Genomic DNA, 22,273 nt, shown 5'->3' on the forward strand with positions numbered 1-22,273 from the left:
TGCAGCCAGTAATCTAAGTGGTACATCATTGGATTCAGGATCTCTTTGTCTACATAATGCTGCTCTCAGATGAGAAATGAGGACAAATTTCCTTTAAGTGACAGTCCCATTGAATGGCTGTCTTAGTTGCTCTCATATTAATGTATTTACCGACTAAGAAGCACATTCAGTGAAATCCTGAAGGTAACATTCAGACTTTTTCATGTACTTGTGAAAGTTAATAATCCTAAGGGAAAATCTGGAATCTTCTCTTTGTACAGAAATGAGAAGCAATGTACTTAATCTCCACCATTCTCTATTTGTCACAGTCAAGGAACCCAGGTTTTCTATGAGGAAAAAGTCCTAAAGAAGTAGGTTAGTATTGGTCTGCTGGGACCCCCGGAGTGCTGGAGACAAATAGGAATGACCTGGGAAATATCCTGCAAAGGACACTGCAGCCGAGATAGGACACGACGACTACCGGACCCTACGAATGACTGGATAGAATAAAGATTGACTCGAAAACTGCCATCTGCGTTGCATTACGCACCACTACCCTCTTTCGTCTGCGGTGTTATCGCACATGAATTATTTATACGGATTTTTAACAAGATAAGGCACATTCCCATCGACGAGGGCCGTGGTTGAATTCGGTCAGAACCTATGACGTATAATCCATTCATCAAATGCACAAATGGCTCTCAGAGGCGAGGGAGTTAATTGTATTTGGTGAAGGAGTAGGAGCCTGCACTGCATTGCAATGACGGCCCCGGCTTTTCGCTGTCTCCTCTAATTCCTCCAGCAGGGGTCACTCTATAGCTGAAACTCAGGCAGGAAAAGCAAAGCTTCTGAGCATCAGCAGTCTCTGGGAAAAAAAAAAAAACCTCCTGAATCCCAGCTGCTTTCCAACACAGCTACATAGCAGTGGAAACCTTCACAGCTATATAGAAAGGCGACACTTGGTCGAAACTTGGGCACCTAGACATCCCCAATGCAGGCTTGATGGCACCTGACAGCACCAAGGAGGAGATGGCACCAAGGAAGGACATCTAAGGATGGCAGGCGGTGGTGGGCAAGGCTGGTTAGGTATTGCAAAGATTTTGCACAGAAGTTATCTACCTTCTTCCCTTGAAGGCTGTGTCCTCCACTTCATGTCGGATCCATATAGCAGGATTTCTTCTTCCATTTGAGCTACGGAGTCACCGGTTCCTCCAAATCCCAAGCCTATGAAGAAAGCAAGGAGATAAACTTTGTCATCAAAATATACCCCTATATACATATACAGAAGGGAGGGGGGGCGGTTGAGTCTGGCAACAGGATGGTTTGACACAGAGACCTGTATGGACCATGAAGGAACTGCTGCTTCATAATTAACAGGCGGAAAAAAAAAGGGAAACATTTCCCAGAGACGACAATCCCTAAGAAAAAAGGACGAAGGAATCGTTGGGAGACAGAGGATGGGTAAGTGAAGTTTCTGGCTTGATGTCTTGCAAGGACCAGTCATGTATGTCTGCAAGAAGTCTGGATTTAAAGGCTGGAATTAGCATGACTCCAGCAATAAGACCCACAAGGTGATGCTCGGTCCAATGCATGCACCAATGCAATACCTGGAGACAGGCGAGCGAGCCATACATTCCTGCAGACATAGACATACATGGACACATACATCATCAGATACATTTATACCTACATTTCCAGGCAGATACACCTGTAGGTAGCTGTAGGTACATCAATATCTGCTCATATTTAATGACCACCTGTTTTGACCACTCCATTTTGGCCACCTATGTTGAACACTCCACCTAAATATTCATCTCGTCTCATTGACTATTGTTCCAACTTGATCCCCTTAAACAAAGGCTTATTGTGGAAGTTGGTGGAGGTTGGTGTGGCATGGTTCTCCTTCCATGCGCAGCCTTATAGACAGACCCAAGGCTATGACTATAGGGTATGACAGTCGGAGAGGATATGCCATGTTCTCAGAGCCAAAGGATTCATCCCCAGCTCCTGAATCTGATGCATTCATTGCATAGAGAATGCTCCTTAGTAGCAGACGAGAGGGAAACGCCAGCTGGGGTTTTTAACATTTTAACCTATTCCATTCCCACTATGGCCTCTCTAAAAAAAATACCCTAAATGAGATTAAAACTGTAAGCCCAGACTGCATTATATCCGAACCTCCACCCCACCCCCCGAAAAAATGAAACCTCTCCACATCCCAAATCTCTTAGTCTGCAACCCTTCTCTCCTCTCCGCAATCTCGTATACCCATCCACAAGCTTGTCTCATCACATTTCTGATCCCCTTCCACTTGTGACTAATTTCTGATCCTGTTCCACTTGTGACCAGCAAAATTAACAAGGTCAGATGTGATCCTCGCTCTTAAAAGCAACGGAAAGGGGGGTTAAATTGTGGAAAAACGGGGGCAGAATAAATACCATTAAAGTGGATAGATATCTATATATTGTAAGGGTTAAAGCCCGATTTAACCAGCGCCCCCCCCCCCCCCCATAGATCGCTTATTAGAAGCAACGATATGCAAACACTGCATCACTTTAATTAAATTCCAGCCACTAGGAGTTGCATTCAGGAAAAAAAGGACAATTCATTCAGTCTTAACCCTATCCCCTCTCTCCTTATTGTCTACCCTCCTCTTGCAGTGCGAGACAAACCACTCATTGAACTCATCTTTTCTACCAGGGGTTAGTTGAATAAACATATTATAGATTGGCAAAACCACAACATACATGTATGCGTTGATGAGGATTGACATGAGCAGTTGCGTGGCTTGATAAGTCCATGCACCGATGACTGGAAGGCATGCCATGTCATGGGATGGGTTTGGCATCTCTTCTTCCGAAACTGTATAATTAAGAACTAATTCTTTCTAATTCTGGAATGCAATCTCTGGGGTGTGGTAATCTATGTTTTTAGGAATAAAGATGATGCAGTCTAAATAGACTCCTAATAGGTTGCATGACATGGAGCCTTCTGATTTTCTCATTCGGAAGCTCTGAGGACTTATTGGGTGATGTGGCTGGATTTACGATATCTGCAGGGGGGTTTTGTTACTTTCCTTCTCCTTTACGTGATTTCAACCCCTTGTATCTTTATATTTTTGCAGGGTTGCAACCGATGAATCAACTGAAAGGCATGAGTTTATCACTGGTCCTGCTGCCTGTTCTACTCATAGTAATTGTTGTGGGGGCACAGAAAGCTTGTCCAAAGAACTGCCGGTGTGATGGGAAGATTGTGTACTGTGAGTCCCATGCCTTCAGAGACATCCCTCAGAATATTTCAGGTGGCTCACAGGGATTGTCTTTACGATACAACTCCATCCAAAAGTTGAAGTCGAACCAGTTCTCTGGCCTTAACCAGCTGGTCTGGCTTTACCTTGATCACAATTATATCAGCTCGGTGGATGAGGATGCCTTCCAGGGTATCAGGAGGCTGAAAGAGCTTATATTGAGTTCCAACAAAATTACCAATCTGGCCAATGCCACGTTTCATCCAGTCCCTAATCTTAGAAATTTGGATCTATCCTATAACAAGCTTCAGATGCTGCAATCTGAGCAGTTCAAGGGTCTTCGTAAGCTTTTGAGTTTGCATCTGCGTTCCAACTCTCTGAAAACTGTGCCAGTTAGGGTATTTCAGGACTGCCGCAACATGGAATTTTTGGATGTTGGATACAACCGGCTCAGGAGTTTGTCTCGCAATGCCTTCGCTGGCCTCCTGAAGCTGAAGGAGCTCCACCTGGAGCATAATCAGTTCTCTAAGGTGAACTTTGCTCACTTTCCTCGACTATCCAACTTGCATTCTCTATTTCTGCAGTGGAATAGGATCAAGTCCATTAGCCAAGGATTAACTTGGACTTGGAGTGCCCTGCACAACCTTGACCTGTCAGGAAATGACATACAGAACATTGAGCCTGGCACCTTCCAATGTCTCCCTAATCTACAAAAACTCAATCTGGATTCCAACAAGCTCACCAATGTCACCCAGGAAACAATAAATGCTTGGATTTCGCTGACCTCTATAACCCTGTCTGGAAACATGTGGGAATGTAGCAAAACCATATGTCCTCTGGTCTTTTGGCTTAAAAACTTTAAGGGGAACAAAGAGAGCACCATGATTTGTGCTGGCCCTAAACACATCCAAGGTGAGAAGGTTATTGATGCCGTGGAAACATACAATATCTGCAATGAAACCCCTGCGCTGGTGACCGAAAGAGCTTATCAGACAACCAAAGCGCCCCCAAAACCACAATTTGTACCCAAACCTACAGTGTTCAAGTTGGTGAGTGTACCTCCAACTTCATTCACACCAAGCCCTTCTCCTGGTCTTCAGACACCCATGGCGGAGCAAGAATACGAGCATGTTTCCTTCCATAAGATCATAGCCGGGAGCGTGGCACTTTTCCTGTCCGTGGCCATGATCTTATTAGTCATCTATGTATCATGGAAAAGATATCCAGCCAGCATGAAGCAACTGCAGCAAAGCTCCATGATGAAGAGAAGGCGGAAAAAGGCCAGAGAGTCGGAAAGACAAATAAACTCTCCGTTGCAGGAGTACTACGTGGACTACAAACCTTCCAACACAGAACCCATGGATGTATTGGTTAATGGATCAGGACCCTGTACATATACAATCTCTGGCTCCCGGGAATGTGAGGTATGAAAACCTTGAAATGATACTAAACATTTTTTTTGCTGCTGTTAAAAGCCGAGGTAAAAAATCTGTGACATTTGAGATGTCCCCAAATCTCTAAGATGAGTTACCAGGCTTGATAGTTAAAAAAAACAAAAACTTCTGAGTATTTTTTGATACATTTTATTGTTATCATTGGTGGGTTTTTTTGAATCCACTTTGGTGTAAGGTTGGTTTAAGTGAATGGAGCAGGAAAAAGGTTGCTTTATTTTTTATTTTTTCATTTATTTTTTATTTTTTTTTCCCCCGGGAGCTGGGAAACGTGAAGGAAGTCCGTTCAAGGATGAGATATGAATAAGCCTTTTTCGGATGGCAGGAGAGAGAGTTGCTTGCCAAGTGGGGCAGATAGGGACAAAACCCTAGAGATGCCGTAATGAAAAGGGCATGCTGTGCCCGGTGTGTGATTTGTTGGCCATTATCGCTCTGTTTTGATGGACTAATGAAAGGATTTAACCGATAATTTAAAAAAAAAAAAATGGAATTATAAAATTAAAAATATAAAAAATGCAAACAATTACAACAATACAAACAATATGTGATCTGGAACTCAAGAGGAGCTAAAGCCAAAGATACAGTAACCACCCAATTTGTTTTCTTGTCTCACGGACGAAAGAGCGAAAGATCTTGTTTGCTTTTCTTAACATTTTGATACATTACATATGATTTGCCTTACGGAAAGATAAGACTGCCTTACTTCCGAAACGATTGACAGTCACCCATCCTTTTTATATGAGGACCAATTATCACTATAAACCATATATTGAACTCTGGTTTTTGCTGCTTCTTATCAAATTAATAAACAAATCTTTTCCAATCGGTGATTGGAGACGACTAAGTCCGCGGATATTCATCTGGCTGCAGAGGTTCCATACAAATCCTTTCAGTATTCCACGCCTGATTGCTCAGGGAGGCTGAGCTGGTGTAACCCTTTCAGTGCTTGAAGGGGTTAACGACAGCTTGGTACATTCTGTGTGTTTTTTTTATTGTTTGTATGTTTTTTTCTTTATTACTTTATTGTCTTGATGGGGGTGACTTGGATATGGAAAAAAAATGATCTGTTACTTTTTATTAAAAAATATGTATTTTAATAACGATAACACTTTCAATGCAAAAGGAGGGGATTTCTTGTCTGATTCGAGAAAGACCTTCTATGGTGGAACTGTTGAATGTGTAGAAGGGATGATCGGGCACAAAGCTGGGCATTCACTTGGCGTTATGTAGGCAGCCTATGACGGAGAATTCAATGAACGCCCCCTGTTGGTCAGCAGGGAGACCGGGATCCCACATTCTGCCAACTGATCAACCCTATGTTGCCCTTCCACCGTGTTATCCGCTTGGCCGCTGTTCCGATATTGGCAGTGCTGAATACGCCCGTCTGATGTACAATATGTCAAATGACACACGTTGAACTTGATTCATGTGATAGAAGTCATCTCTTTTTTGAAAAAAAAAAAAACCTGATCAAACAATTCCGTGTTTTGTCTTCCTTTGACAATTATTGCTGGTGGTTAAGGATTTGGAATGAGATGCAATCATGGGGCACGGAGCAGACGCACAGGGATGACTGAGCTAGCCATCGGCTGGAAGCACAATAATGGCTCCACGAGAGCCTAACAGCAAGCCACATGCTTGTGTGTGCACATACAGATGAGCCGAGCCGAGTTTGTCATTAGGCACTGCATGTTATCGCTGTATACCATACCTGAGTGATCACAAAGCGTCAGTAATAGAGGTAGGAGGACAGCCTTTAAGGGAATCTGTCAGTAGGTTTTTGCTATGTAAGCTGAAGAGAGCATGCTGCAAGGGTTAACACAGAGAATTCAGGAATGGCTGTCTTGTTACTGTCTGATCTGTTGTTTATTTGCTATGTTTATTTAAACAGCAGGATTTATCATTGCTTGGACTACAATGTTACGCACATGTCAGTCCGGCACGCCCTCTCCTGTGATTGACACCTCACTGTCAATGTACAATATATGTACTACAGAGAGCCTGGTTGGGGTGGGCGCAGCTTTGTGGACCTTGCTACATGGGTAAATCTAAAAATTCAGATTGTACTAAAAAAGCTGTACCCAGTAATCTAAGTGATACATCATTGGATTCAGGAGCTCTTTATCTGCATCATGCTTCTCTCAGATGAGGTAGCAAAAACCTGCTGACAGATTCCCTTTAATGCTATACAGCAATGTACAAAGATAATAAATCCATTGTAATATCATCATGAGCAATTTCTATTATACCCAGCAATGAATATATATATATATATATATATATATATATATATAGAGAGAGAGAGAGAGAGAGAGAGAGATGGCGATAGATATAGAATATCCCTCTATCTATCTGTCTATATGTACAGTATATATATACATGCATGTGTGTTTGTGTAAAGTGATGAAATGAGTATATATACAGTGAATATATATATATATATATATATATATATATATATATATATATATATATATATATATATATATATACAGGATGGGCCATAAGTATGGACACACCCTGATAAAATGGAAGTGGTTGCTGATATCACCTTACCATTTGTGGCATATAATTACACAGTATATAGATAGATACAGTAGATAGATTAGATAGATAGATAGATAGATAGATAGATAGATAGATAGAAGGATAGATAGAAGCGGCACTCTACAGGTTAATCTTAGAAAATCTGTCTTTTTATTATCCCATAACAGCTGTATCTATAGCTGGATATATATGTACACGTACAATTACTCATTTTTCCATGACGATCATTCATACTCTAAGGACCTGCTTTCATTAGTGTATATTTTCCAATTTTTTTGTCTATTTTTTTTTCTCTCCTAAAGAAAAGAAAACTTTAAACTTGACTTATTTTTTCTATTATTTATACTGGGCGCCCCCTCCAGTTGCCCCCGCTCCACTGATCCCAGTACAGTTTTCCATCCCATAGTTCTGCCCCCAGTAATGAAGATGGAAATATTCCCTTCACCCAACAGGGCGTGTAACACGGGATTTCTTTGCAGATGTTCATTTTTACTCCTCTAAGGTTTATATTGCTTTGTGTCTTTTTTTGATTACTATACCAGTTGAAGGATTAATTGTAAAACTCAAAACGCGTTGTGTATGATAATACTTGTGACTGTGGTGGTAATCACTGCAATATTTGGATGAATGGCATCACCAGCCATTGAATGTCCTGCATGACAGATCTTCTGAGCTGGACGTTCAGTTGGTTGAAGGGAAGATTTGCTCCTTTATTAAAATTATAAACTTTACTATAAACTTGGAACAGACGGGCGCAGGAGAAAAAGAAAAGCTGTTCCAGAATCAGTGAAACAATTAGAGTAGAAAGTCAGGTTACATAGAAAGAAATCAAGTAAAAAGTTTTCAATTAAGGATCATTTTTGTTTTGTACCAAAATGCCTATTTTGAGATCTATTTTGTACTTTTTTGGGGGTTTTTTTCTATACGCCATTATGGGTATGATTTGTGGAATCCAGAAGTTTGCAGTTGATTCATTATTTTAAAATATTTGTGCTAGTGTGCTCCAGTCCTCCCCTAGTGTGCTCCAGTCCTCCCCAAGTGTGCTCCAGTCCTCCCCAAGTGTGCTCCAGTCCTCCCCAAGTGTGCTCCAGTCCTCTCCAAGTGTGCTCCAGTCCTCTTCTAGTGTGCTCCAGTCCTCTTCTAGTGTGCTTCAGTCCTCCCCTTGTGTGCTCCAGTCCTCCCCTAGTGTGCTCCAGTCCTCGCCTAGTGTGCTCCAGTCCTTTCCTAGTGTGCTCCAGTCCTCCTCAAGTGTGCTGCCGTCCTCCCCAAGTGTGCTCCAGTCCTCCCCTAGTGTGCTCCAGTCCTCCCCAAGTGTGCTCCAGTCCTCCCCAAGTGTGCTCCAGTCCTCCCCAAGTGTGCTCCAGTCCTCTCCAAGTGTGCTCCAGTCCTCTTCTAGTGTGCTCCAGTCCTCTTCTAGTGTGCTTCAGTCCTCCCCTTGTGTGCTCCAGTCCTCCCCTAGTGTGCTCCAGTCCTCGCCTAGTGTGCTCCAGTCCTTTCCTAGTGTGCTCCAGTCCTCCTCAAGTGTGCTGCCGTCCTCCCCAAGTGTGCTCCAGTCCTCCCCTAGTGTGCTCCAGTCCTCCCCAAGTGTGCTCCAGTCCTCCCCAAGTGTGCTCCAGTCCTCCCCAAGTGTGCTCCAGTCCTCTCCAAGTGTGCTCCAGTCCTCTTCTAGTGTGCTCCAGTCCTCTTCTAGTGTGCTTCAGTCCTCCCCTTGTGTGCTCCAGTCCTCCCCTAGTGTGCTCCAGTCCTCCCCTAGTGTGCTCCAGTCCTTTCCTAGTGTGCTCCAGTCCTCCTCAAGTGTGCTGCCGTCCTCCCCAAGTGTGCTCCAGTCCTCCCCTAGTGTGCTCCAGTCCTCCCCAAGTGTGCTCCAGTCCTCCCCAAGTGTGCTCCAGTCCTCCCCTAGTGTGCTCCAGTCCTGCCCTAGTGTGCTCCAGTCCTCCCCAAGTGTGCTCCAGTCCTCCCCAACTGTGCTCCAGTCCTCCCCAAGTGTGCTCCAGTCCTCTCCAAGTGTGCTCCAGTCCTCTTCTAGTGTGCTCTAGTCCTCTTCTAGTGTGCTTCAGTCCTCCCCTTGTGTGCTCCAGTCCTCCCCTAGTGTGCTCTAGTCCTCCCCTAGTGTGCTCCAGTCCTTTCCTAGTGTGCTCCAGTCCTCCTCAAGTGTGCTGCCGTCCTCCCCAAGTGTGCTCCAGTCCTCCCCTTGTGTGCTCCAGTCCTCCCCAAGTGTGCTCCAGTCCTCCCTAAGTGTGCTCCAGTCCTCCCCAAGTGTGCTCCAGTCCTCCCCAAGTGTGCTTTAGTCCTCCCCAAGTGTGCTCCAGTCCTCCCCAACTGTGCTTCTGTCCTCCCCAAGTGTGCTCCAGTCCTCCCCTGGTGTGCTCCAGTCCTCCCCTAGTGTGCTCCAGTCCTCTTCTAGTGTGCTTCAGTCCTCCCTTTGTGTGCTCCAGTCCTCCTCTAGTGTGCTCCAGTCCTCCCCTAGTGTGCTCCAGTCCTCCCTTAATGTGCTTCAGTCCTCCCCTTGTGTGCTCCAGTCCTCCTCTACTGTGCTCCAGTCCTCCCTTAATGTGCTTCAGTCCTCCCCTTGTGTGCTCCAGTCCTCCTCTAGTGTGCTCCAGTCCTCTTCTAGTGTGCTCTAGTCCTCCCCAAGTGTGCTCCAGTCCTCCCCTAGTGTGCTCCAGTCCTCTTCTAGTGTGCTCCAGTCCTCCCCAAGTGTGCTCCAGTCCTCCCCTAGTGTGCTCCAGTCCTCTTCTAGTGTGCTCCAGGCCTCTTCTAGTGTGCTTTAGTCCTCCCCTTGTGTGCTCCAGTCCTCCTCTAGTATGCTCCAGTCCTCTTCTAGTGTGCTTCAGTCCTCCCCTTGTGTGCTCCAGTCCTCCCCTAGTGTGCTCCAGTCCTCCCCTAGTGTGCTCCAGTCCTCCCCTAGTGTGCTCCAGTCCTCTTCTAGTGTGCTCCAGTCCTCCCCTAGTGTTCTCCAGTCCTCCCTTAGAGTGCTCCAGTCCTCTTCTAGTGTGCTCCAGTCCTCCCCTAGTGTGCTCCAGTCCTCCCCTAGTGTGCTCCAGTCCTGCCCTAGTGTGCTCCAGTCCTCCCCTAGTGTGCTCCAGTCCTCCACAAGTGTGCTCCAGTCCTCCCCTAGTGTGCTCCAGTCCTGCCCTAGTGTGCTCCAGTCCTGCACTAGTGTGCTCTAGTCCTGCCCTAGTGTGCTCCAGTCCTGGCCTAGTGTGCTCCAGTCCTGCCCTAGTGTGCTTCAGTCCTCTCCTCGTGTGCTCCAGTCCTCCTCTAGTGTGCTCCAGTCCTGCCCTAGTGTGCTTCAGTCCTCCCCTTGTGTGCTCCAGTCCTCCTCTAGTGTGCTCCAGTCCTGCCCTAGTGTGCTCCAGTCCTGCCCTAGTATGTTCCAGTCCTCCCCTAGTGTGCTCCAGTCCTCCCTTAGAGTGCTCCAGTCCTCCCCTAGTGTGCTCCAGTCCTGCCCTACTGTGCTCCAGTCCTCCCCTTATGTCCTCCAGTCCTCCCTTAGAGTGCTCCTGTCCTCCCCTAGTGTGCTCCAGTCCTCCCCTAGTGTGCTCTAGTCCTCCCCTAGTGTGCTCCAGTCCTCCCCTAGTGTGCTCTAGTCCTCCCCTAGTGTGCTCCAGTCCTCCCCAAGTGTGCTCCAATCCTGTCTCGTGTACAGAGTAGTTGACTAGGAGACACGAGACATCTAGTCCTAATAATCTGCTGCTGATAAAACACTGATTTTGCTGAAACAACAAATCACAATAGTAAACCTAGTAAGAGACATATGACTGGATTCAGGGTCCCAGTCTCTACATCATGCTGCTCTCAGATTACATAGCTAAAACCTACTGATAGATTCTCTTTTAAGGTGTGGCCTCTTTTTGGTATTTATTTTACTTAAATGTGTGTATTTGGAGCTAAAAATTATTTTTGCCATTAGTTTTCATAAAAAAGGTTGTACTATGTTGTGCTGTCTATTGCTGGCTGCAGAATGAGTAAACTAGGAATCTGTCAGCGAGCTAGTGCTGCGGATGTGACAGGACAGTTTGTAACTGTTTCATGTGGCTTTTTCTGACTCATTATATCTATGACCACAGATCACATCAAAATTAAATGTGCAGGGAAACATAGATCCTGTACAAACCAAATGGTGCACAATGTTTAACTAATCATAATGGCAACATGGTTTTAGCCCCAAATACATAATTACTAAAGGCGGACAATCCCTTAAATACAAATATTGCTGCCTTAGATATCTACATACTCATGATGATGTTTCCAACAGATTCTCTGTCTGTAAGGGATGCTACAAGCTTTCCTAGATATTAAATTTGCTGATAAAAGAGAATAGTTGCACACATCCAAAAAGAAAATAAAGAATGAGATTGGAATCTATAGACCCTTTACTGATATGATAGAAATGTAGAAATTATTTAGAAAAAAATCGATAGTCATGAATGGTTTGTAGAAACATAACGTACTGACGGCATTGATCGCTCTCTGATTTGGCAGAAGCGCTATCATATTGTTCTGGTGTGGTCAATACTCGGCTCCCTGTACCGCAGCGTATTGTTCTCCTTAATATGTTCTGTATTACTTTTGTCAAGAGGACATCGAATCTCATAATGAAGGATTAAAGATAAATGTATGTATATAATACATATTTACTAATGCAGAAGATCCAAGATGGAATATTAGTGCTGTTCTATAACTGTGTTGATGGACAGTCCAGATGTGTTGGGTATAACATGATACCGGAGCCAAGTGCCGGTGGTTCTTATATTAGTATCACTTGGTTATTTTCTTGGTGGCGATCTTTGTTAAAGTCATGGCATTCCTCTAGCTATCGATAGTTATGTCCCTGAGTTACATGATGTGCTAGTGGTTCTTATATTACTATCACCTGGTTCTTTTCTTGGTGCCGGTCTTTGGTAAAGTCATGGCATTGCTCTAGTTATCGATAGTTATGTCCCTGAGTTAAATGATATCAGAGCCAAGTGGCGGTGGTTTTTATATTAGTATCACCTGGTTCTTTTCTTTAGTGCTGGTCTTAGGTAAAGCCATGGCATTTCTCTAGCTATCGATAGTTATGACCCAGAGGTATATAATTCAAAAGTCAAATGCCAATGGTACTTATATTAGTATCACTTGGTTCTTTTCTTGGTGCCGGTCTTTGGTAAAGTCATGGCATTGCTCTAGCTATCGATAGTTATGTCCCAGAGTTACATGATACAAGAGCCAAGTGCCGGTGGTTCTTATATTACTATCACTTGGGTATTTTCTTGGTGGCAGCCTTTGGTAAAGCCATGGCATTCCTCTAACTGTCGATAGTTATGTCCCAGAGTTACATGAAGTGCTAGTGGTTCTTATATTAGTATCACTTGGTTCTTTTCTTGGTGCCGGTCTTTAGTAAAGTCATCCTCTATTTATCGATAGTTATGTCCATGAGTTACATAATTCAGAAGCCAAGTGCTGGTGGTTCATATATTACTGTCACTTGGTTCTTTCTTGGTGCTAGTCTTTGGTAAAGCCATGGCAGTCCTCTAGCTATTGATAGTTATGTCCCAGACTTGCATGACTCATGAGCCAAGTGCTGGTGATTCTTATATTACTATCAGTGGGTTCTTTTCTTGGTGCCGGTTTTTGGTAAAGCCATGGCATTCCACTAGCTATCAATAGTTATGACCCAGAGGTACATAATTTAGAAGCCAAGTGCCAGTGGTTCTTATATTAGTATCACTTGGTTCTTTTCTTGGTGCCAGTCTTTGGTAAAGGCATAGCCTTCCGCTAGCTATCGATAGTTATGTCCCAGAGTTACATGATACAGGAGCCAAGTGCCGGTGGTTCTTATATTACTATCACTTGGTTATTTTCTTGGTGGCAGCCTTTGGTAAAGCCATGGCATTCCTTTAGCTGTCGATAGTTATGTCCCAGAGTTACATGAAGTGCTAGTGGTTCTTATATTAGTATCACTTGGTTCTTTTCTCGGTGCCAGTCTTTGGTAAAGGCATAGCCTTCCTCTAGCTATCGATAGTTATGTCCCAGAGTTACATGATACAGGAGCCAAGTGCCGGTGGTTCTTATATCACTATCACTTGGTTATTTTCTTGGTGGCAGCCTTTGGTAAATCCATGGCATTCCTCTAGCTGTCAATAGTTATGTCTCAGAGTTACATGAAGTGCTAGTGGTTCTTATATTAGTATCACTTGGTTGTTTTCCTGGTGCCGGTCTTTGGTAAAGTCATGGCATTCCTCTATTTATCGATAGGTATGTCCATGAGTTACATAATTCAGAAGCCAAGTGCTGGTGGTTCATATATTACTGTCACTTGGTTCTTTCTTGGTGCCAGTCTATGGTAAAGCCATGTCATTCCTCTAGCTATTGATAGTTATGTCCCTGACTTGAATGACTCAAGCCTGCTTTACACGTTGCAATTTTGCATACGATAGCGTATGCGATCGTACCCGCCCCCATCGTATGTGTGGCACATTCAATTTGTTGAACGTGCGGCACAAACGATTAACCCCCGTCACACATACTAACCGTCCATACGACCTCGATGTGGGCGGCGAACGTCCACTTCCTTGAGTGGGAGGGACGTTCGGCGTCACATCGATGCCATGCGGCAGCCGGCCAACAGAAGCGGAGGGGCGGAGATGAGCTGGACGTAAGCATCCCGCCCACCTCTTTCCTTTCGCATTGCCGGCTGGAGCCGCGGGAGGCAGGTAAGATCTGTTCAATGTTCCCGGGGTGTCACACACTGCGATGTGTGCTGCCTTGAGAACATTGAACAACCCGACGTGCAATTTGTCAGGATTCAACAACGTGTATGCGATGAACGTTTTAATGTTCAATCGCAATCACACGTACCTGTCACACACTACAATGTACCTTATGATGCCGGATGGGCGTCATTTACGACGTGACCCCGCAGACACATCGTAAGATTATATTGTAGCGTGTAAAGCGGGCTTTATGAGCCAAGTGCTGGTGGTTCTTATATTACTATCACTGGGTTCTTTTCTTGGTGCCGGTTTTTGGTAAAGCCATGGCATTCCACTAGCTATCAATAGTTATGACCCAGAGGTACATAATTCAGAAGCCAAGTGCCAGTGGTTCTTATATTAGTATCACTTGGTTATTTTCTTGGTGTCGGTCTTTGGTCCTCTAGCTATCGATAGTTATATTCCAGAGTTACATGATACAGGAGCCAAGTACTGGTGGTTCTTATAATACTATCACCCGGTTCTTTTCTTGGTGCCCATCTTTGGTAAAGCCATGGCATTCCTCTACCTATCTATAGCTATAACCAATAGTTACATGATACAGATGCCAAGTGCTGGTGGTTCTCTTATTAGTATCACTTGGTTCTAATCTTAGTGCTGGTCTTTGGTAAAGCCATGGCATTCCTCTAGCTATCGATAGTTATTAGGGATGATCGAATACCTCAAATATTCTGCTTCGCAAATATTTTACGAATAGGTCGCCACTATGCGAATATTCGATGTGCAATATAAGTCTATGGGAAGCCCAAATAGTTCAGAATAGTTGTTATTCGGGGTTTCCCATAGACTTACACTGCACATCGAATATTCTCGAATAGTCGAATAGCGGAGATTTATTTGGCAAATATCCGCGAAGCCGAATATTTGAGGTATTCGATAATCCCTAATAGTTATGTCCAAGAGTTACATAGTTCAGCAGCCAAGTGCCGGTGGTTCTTATATTACTATCACTTGGTCCTTTTCTTGGTGCCAGTCTTTGGTAAAGCCATGTCATTCCTTTAGCTGTTGATAGTAATGTGCCTGTCACTGCCCAGACTCATAAAGATCCATTCGGAATGATCAAAATACATTATTTGGCTTTGGGGTAGTAAACTACATGTTGTCCTAAGTTTAAAGGGGTTGTCCACTACTATGACAATGATTGCCTATCCGTAAAAAAGGGAATTGATGTCATGTCAGATCGATGGGGGTCCGACACATGGCACCTCCACACATCAGCGGTTACCGGCTTCATCAGCAGATGGATATAAACAGTTTATTGAATAGTACACATACTCTGCCACACAATTTGGTGGCCACTCCTGGCTTGTGTAGCTCAGCTCCTATTCATTTGACTCCCACATATCAGCAGTTCCCGGGAGCAGCCACTAAACAACGTGATGAAGCGATGGTCGTCCATTCTGTAACCTTATTACATCTAGTGCTGCAGATAAATTGTCCATTGGGGTATCAGATGTAGGACCACCACTGCTCTGATATTGATGACCTGTACTGTAGACGAAATACCCTTTATTGTGAAGTTGAAGTTTGGAGCAAAGATTAAAACTTTTTGTATGTAGTTTCACAAATTACAAACTGAAACTTGTCATCTTATATTTCACATATAGTTTTACGGTTGATATGAAACGGGTAAAAGTTCTTGACATGTCAAGAGATTGGTCTTGTTAGAAGTCCCTGAGGTAGGACACCTGCTGGGTTCTCTACAGAAGTGACCATCTATCTATACATCACCAGAGGAGCTCTTCTGAGACCTTCAGGAAAGTGCAGACACAATCACTTAAGATAATGGAAAGGTCGAACAAGAATTATCTTGGGAATGGGGGATATTTAGATGCTTCAAAACTCACGGCAGCCCCTTTTGTTTTGGTATCAGTGGAGGACCAGCGTCTGACACGTCGGAGGGTGGAGTATTGGTGCATTGTCACTTACAGTACATCTGTCATTTGCATTTCCTTTTGGCACTCAGCCACAGCCTACTAGACTTTCATCCATTAACTAGATTGCTAGATTACAGAACATCTTTCTGTCCAGTATGAATAATTTCAATTGTGGTAAAATCAGAAATAAAAAATAGATTTGAATAATCCCATTATCTAAACAATAAATTGATGTAACAACACTGAGAATCCACAGAAATAATCCTCTGGTTACTATTGCAAAACTAGAAGACTCAAACCTACTAAACCAAGTAATGAGATGGAATATCTCAAAGACATCGACTTGACATTGCTTAATATAACTCTTAGGCGGGCTTTGCACACTACGACATCGCAGGTGCGATGTCGGTGGGGTCAAATTGAAAATGACGTACTTCCGGCATCGCATGCGACATCGTAGTGTGTAAAGGCTCGATGATACGATTAACGAGCGCAAAAGCGTCGTAATCGTATCATCGGTGCAGCATCGGCGTAATCCATTATTACGCTGACGCGACGGTCCGATGTTGTTCCTCGTTCCTGCGGCAGCACATATCGCTGTGTGTGAAGCCGCAGGAGCGAGGAACATCTCCTACCGGCATCACTGTGGCTTCCGTAGGATATGCGGAAGGAAGGAGGTGGGCGGGATGTTTACATCCCACTCATCTCCGCCCCTCCGCTCCTATTGGCCGCCTGCCGTGTGACGTCGCAGTGACGCCATACGACCCGCCCCCTTAATAAGGAGGCTGGTCGCCGGCCAGAGCGACGGTCGCAGGACAGGTGAGTCCATGTGAAGCTGCTGTAGCGATAATGTTCACTACGGCAGCTATCACAAGGATATCGCAGCTGCGACGGGGGCGGGGACTATCGGGCTCGGCATCGCAGCATCGGCCTGTGATGTCGCAGCGTGCAAAGTGCCCCTAAGGGCGGCTTTGCACGTTGCAACATCGCACATGCGATGTCGGTGGGGTCAAATCGAAAGTGATGCACTTCCGGCATCACTTTCGAGATCGTAGTGTGTAAATGCTAGATGATACGATTAATGAGCGCAAAAGCGTTGTTATCGTATCATCGTTGCAGGCTCCGACTTTTTCATAATTATGCTGCAGCGACAGGTACGATGTATTTCCTCGCTCCTGCGGCTGCACACATCGCTGTGTATAACGCCGCAAGAGCGCGGAACTTCACCTTACCTGCTGCCGGCGGCTATGCGGAAGGAAGGAGGTGGGCGGGATGTTTACATCCTGCTCATCTCCGCCCCTCCGCCGCTATTGGCCGCCTGCCATGTGACGTCGCTGTGACACCGCACTTCCTAAGGGGGCAGGTCGCCGGCCAGAGCGACGGTCGCAGGGCAGGTGAGTGCATGTGAAGCTGGTGTAGCGATAATTTCCGCTACGCCAGCTATCACAAGATATCGTACCTGCGACGGGGGCAGGGACTATCGCGTGCGACATCGCAGCATCAGCTTCTGATGTCGCAACGTGCAAAGCCCGCCTAAAGGCGGCGTTACACGAGACGATATATCGTGTGATCGCATGAGCGATCGCACCCTCCCCCGTCGTTTGTGCGTCACGGGCAATTCGTTGCCCGTGGTGCACAATGTCGTCAACCCCTGTCACACGTACTTACCTGCCTAACGACGTCACTGTGGGTGGCGAACATCCTCTTCCTGAAGGGGGAGGGACGTTCAGCGTCACAGCGACGTCACACAGCGGCCGCCCAATAGAAGCGGAGGGGCGGAGATGAGCGGGACATAACATCCCGCCCACCTCCTTCCTTCTGCATTGCCGGCGGGACGCAGGTAAGCTGTGTTAGTCATTCCCGGGGTGTCACACGTAGCGATGTGTGCTGCCTCAGGAACGACGAACAACCGGCGCGCACAAGGAGGAATGACATTATGAAAATGAACGACATATCGTTAGATATATTGTAGCATGTGACGGGGCCTTAAACTAAGCCAATTAATGAGGATATTTGTATGATTTTAGTATCCAGCCCATATGCCCACAAAGCCAGTATAAAAGGCTGACAAGAAGGCTCTAAGGTAGGGTTTCTAAAACTGTGGCTCGGAAGCCACATGTGGTTGAGGAGCCTATGATGTATGGCTTGTAGATGTCTACCAATTTGATTCATTAGCACCAGGTCTTACAAACAGCTATGAAGAGCAGGTCTCCAGATGGTGACTTTTCTAAGTAGTCCACAGAAGAGGAGATCTGGAGACTCATACTGGGGGGGGAATAAATATAGTAAGGTAGAGGATGATACTGCCAGCTAGAGGAGCTGTAGGAAATGTAGGAGATAAGTATGCTTCATTTAAGGGCAGTGAAAGTAATCTCTCCTGAATATACTATCTAGAAAGGGAAGGGGAATATGGTCTTGGTGTGCTCTTTGTGGGAAAGCGTTGGCTTTCTTCATGCCATATACTGGGTGTAAAACTGTGGGGTAGAGGCCACTAAGACCATCTCTCAGAGCTGAATGTGGTTCCAGTGATACAAAAGGTTAAGGACCACCGCTCCAAGGTATAACAGTACCAGCCTTACTTCTGATTGTAAGACAAGACATGAGTAAGATCAGGGCTTCTAGAAGAAATTGAACCTGGAAATAATAGAATTTATTTCATTTGTATGTGATAGATTTATCATTTGGACGATTTGTGAGCTATAGAAAAAGTACAGTCAGGCCGGAGTCACACTGGCGAGAGACTCTCGCGAGTCTCACATCGGCATCACTCGGCACGGCGTGATGCTCTCAGGACATGATCGTCTCAGCTGCATAGAAATACATGCAGCCGACCAGCTCCTGTGAGGAGAGTGTGCAGCCGTGTCGGGTGATGCCGAGGTGAGACTTGCGAGAGTCTCTCGCTAGTGTGACTTCGGCTGAGTAAAGTATTCAGACACCAAAACATATTCTTCTGTGTTTTTCATTTGCTTGGGAAATCCTTGGGGAAAAAAAACCCCCAAGGGTTTATCAAGCAAATGAAAAACACAGAAGAATACGCTTTGGTGTCTGAATACGTTCAAAGAGTTCTCAGCATAGAATAGAAGTATAGCAGTTAATTCTCATTTTCATTGTCTTGCTGAGTGCTGTGCTGCACCTTTGTATTGATGCTGCCAGCCAGGATATACCGTACATAGGATGCCATGTGACAAAATAACAGTTCTCAATTTTTCACTCCCTTCTTATAGACATGGTGTAAGGTAATGCTAAGATTCTGTCTTCACATACAACACAGATCTGCTGCTGAGGGACTGTTTTGATGGCCATTGGGCATTGCACAATCCGCATCTCAGCATGAGAAACAGTCATCCACTGGGCCAGGCATCAGGGGGATCTGGGGAGCAGTGGAGGCTTGTGTAAGGTCCTGTAACTCAGAAAAAAGGGTACATAAAAATCTAGGTTGTGAGCTGTCCAGAAATTCCTAAGAAACTTGTACAGATTATTATAATTGTAATTACCACCATTTTACAGTTCACAGTGACTACAGCTAACATCTTTGTTTCATAAAGGGCTACAGACATGTATCACTTAAAATCTTAATAATTGATTATGGCTTTCTAATGTGTCCATGAAAAATATCGTCTGTTCATGATTTTTGGATAACCTGTCAACCCTGACATAAATACTTAAAGGGGTTGTCCACTTCTGATTCCACTTGTTTTCCCCAGTAAAAGCAAAAGACCCTGTACTCACCTCCTGTTCTGGAAAAATTCCTGCCCTGTTGGTAATCGAACATTGGGGCTCACATGACATTCTAACTTCACGGAAGTCCCGAATCCAATCACTGGTGACTTCTCTCTCCGCGCCTTCAGACCAAATGAACCAGCTGTCCCTCGCTTTCTGTTGATTGCATTGCTCATTTGACCTAAGGTATAGCGAGAGAAGGCAGCGGTGATTAAACTTGGAGCTCTCGTGATGTCACAAGGTTACATGAGCCCCAAACTGCGATTACCGACAGTGGTGGAACAACACCAGAACAAAGGTGAGTGTCATGGTTCCACCTCCCCGTCCACATGGCTAGTGGGCAAAGCCTTCTCTTGGGACTCACTTCCGGAGCTTGGATGCTTTAATTTCTGTCATCTCTGGTGCACCAGAACTGGCTATAAGCTTAGCACTGCTTTGCCTGTGATTGCTGGCCCATGTAAGTGTCCTGATCTGCCCTTCCCCTCTGCTCTGTCTGTGTTCCGTCCCACCTCCTTCTTTCCCACAATTGCCCCAGTTGTTCCCCCTTCTCCTACCTCCCCACTCGGTTACTTCCTCTGGTACTGACCTCGGCCTAACCTCGACCTCCCTTTTGCGCATTCCTCCAGTCTTCTTTCTCACCATACTGTGTATGACCTGGCCTGCCTGACCATCCCCCGCACGCCTCGTGGCCTCTGTATTCTGGCTGACTCTGCAGGGCAGTGCTCCAGCACACACTGTGTGTCCACCTCCATGCTGATTCAGCTCTGTGTAGTGTCTTTTCCTGCAGGGCTCCAGCTCCCCCTCGTGGTAGCCTGACAATGAGTCCTTTATTTTAACTAGAGGAAACAAATAGAATCAGAAGAGGCTGCCTAGTAGTGGACAACCCCTTTAATCCAAGTGCAGGTGACTCGCTCTGGGACACCCGGTACCAGGCCGGACTAGTCCGGGGGTAGTCAACGGTGGCAGGGCCCGGCTCCGTGACCCTGGCGGGGTCAACTAATATGACGACTGCTGGGGATGGTGATTATAATTAAGTTTATGGAAGATTCGTGATGCCACCTGTGGATTGCGGCTATGGAGCTGCCGCTGCTGGATAGGGCCTCCGGGGCTGATGTAATGGCAGCTGGGATGGTTCTGCTCCCCACAGGTGGAGCGGTACCCCGGGGCGACCGTTGGTGCTTATGAAAGTCTATGCAGTAGTGGTGCAGTGTAGAACAAAAGGGAGGCGACACCAGAGTTGCAGTTTCAAGGTCTTTTACTCACTGTTTCTGAGTCCAGGTGTCGACAAGCCAGTTGCCCAATGGTATGCTGGGATCCCCTGTCAGGGACCTCCGCCGATCCCAGGTAATTCTTAGGGTTAATACCGGTGCACCACTTTTATGTCTCCTTCCTCGACTGACTTCACAGCCTTGACTTTGATAGATGAACTTGTCTTGGCCTCTACCATAGAATCTGGTGAAGAGGGCTTGCTTGACTGGAAATTTTGCCCTCTTCCCAGGGGATCTACGGCAGGTTGTGGCCCTGGGCGCTTGCAGTCACCCTGGGCCTCGGTGTCACTTTATGAGGAAATGTCTTTCTTCCCTCTGTCTGGGGACTGTCCCCGAATACAGCAAGATCCCTCCACCCAATCTTCTTTGTGGAACAGGCCATGAGCTAATAAGCCCTTCCGTGGCCCTGGAATCCTTTCTTCTCTATCTGTGGTGTCACCTGGGCCTAGCTGGGGCCCAGGATCTCCACCAGGAAATTTCTCTCTCAGTCACTTTGTCTTCACTCTCTTGAGGTAACTACCTCCCTCTCCTTCTCCCTCTCACACTCTGTCTGAACTTGAACTTCCTGTTTCTACTCTTACTTTCAGTTGGCTCCTCACACTTTCCTTGTTGCTAGGCCCCACCCTATGGGAGAAGAGATGGGTCTTACGGCCCCCCTGACTACAGCACGGGGGCAGCTGCCACTGTCGCGGGCGGAGGAGGGGACGCCGCGCTCTCCCACTGCTCGGGTCCGGCTGGCACTGCGGCCTGCTGCTGCTGCTCGGTGGCTCGAGCGATGGGCCGGATCCCGGGGACTCGAGCGGAGCTCCTCACCCGTGAATGAAAGGGGATTGGTATTTGGGATTGTTTATTGTCCGTGACGCCACCCATGGTTGTGGTGAATCTTTGTTGACACCACCGCTGCTCTGTATGGGAATCCCGGGAGTGGTGGTATGGAGCAGCCAGATGTTAATCCTCCCCTCCGTGGGTAGGGGGTTGGTTGTCCCGGGGCCCAATGATGAGGTGGGTGATGCAGGGCTTGGTAGGGTGCAGGGACGCGGGGGCAGCTCTGTGCCTTGCGGCACTGTGGTACTCACTCAGCCTGAGACGATGACACAGTTCTCGGTAAAACACATGGCTGGAAAGACGGTTCCCACGGACGGCTGCACTTGCTTTCCCCAGTAGGTGACGGTGACGGTCCCTTTTTCCTGCACCTAAGATGATGATGGTTGCGATGGGTTCCCACCGGTAACCCACTCCCCGCCTTGGATATGGGCCAGGGGAGCCCTACTTTGCCCGCAGTCGCTGGCCCTGAGAAACTGGTGCCCTGGTGGTGGCGGTGTCTCTCTGTTACGGTTGGACTGTTGCCTTCAATCGGGACTTGGTTGTTAGGAGACAGACGTCCCCTTCACTGACGGATTTGGCAAATTATGGCGACTCCTAGCCT

The 22,273-nt window shown here is 46.2% G+C and overlaps 1 protein-coding gene across 4 annotated transcripts in view; it reads left to right on the top strand.

Moving 5' to 3' along the window:
• Positions 1-806: 806 nt before the first annotated feature.
• Positions 807-22,273, top strand: part of LRRTM4 (leucine rich repeat transmembrane neuronal 4) — a 1,009,447-nt gene continuing 987,980 nt past the window's right edge. For 2 of the 4 annotated variants that reach the window (XM_075346180.1, XM_075346182.1), the window contains exons 1-2: positions 807-1,440; positions 3,104-4,650. In XM_075346180.1, coding sequence (XP_075202295.1) covers positions 1,437-1,440; positions 3,104-4,650 — 1,551 coding nt within the window. In that variant the 5' untranslated portion in view covers positions 807-1,436. The remainder of the gene's footprint in view (positions 1,441-3,103; positions 4,651-22,273) is intronic. The other 2 variants (XM_075346181.1, XM_075346183.1) reach the window with 2 other exon arrangements.

This window comes from Anomaloglossus baeobatrachus, chromosome 4, assembly GCF_048569485.1.
Source record: "Anomaloglossus baeobatrachus isolate aAnoBae1 chromosome 4, aAnoBae1.hap1, whole genome shotgun sequence".
Lineage (NCBI taxonomy): Eukaryota > Metazoa > Chordata > Amphibia > Anura > Aromobatidae > Anomaloglossus > Anomaloglossus baeobatrachus.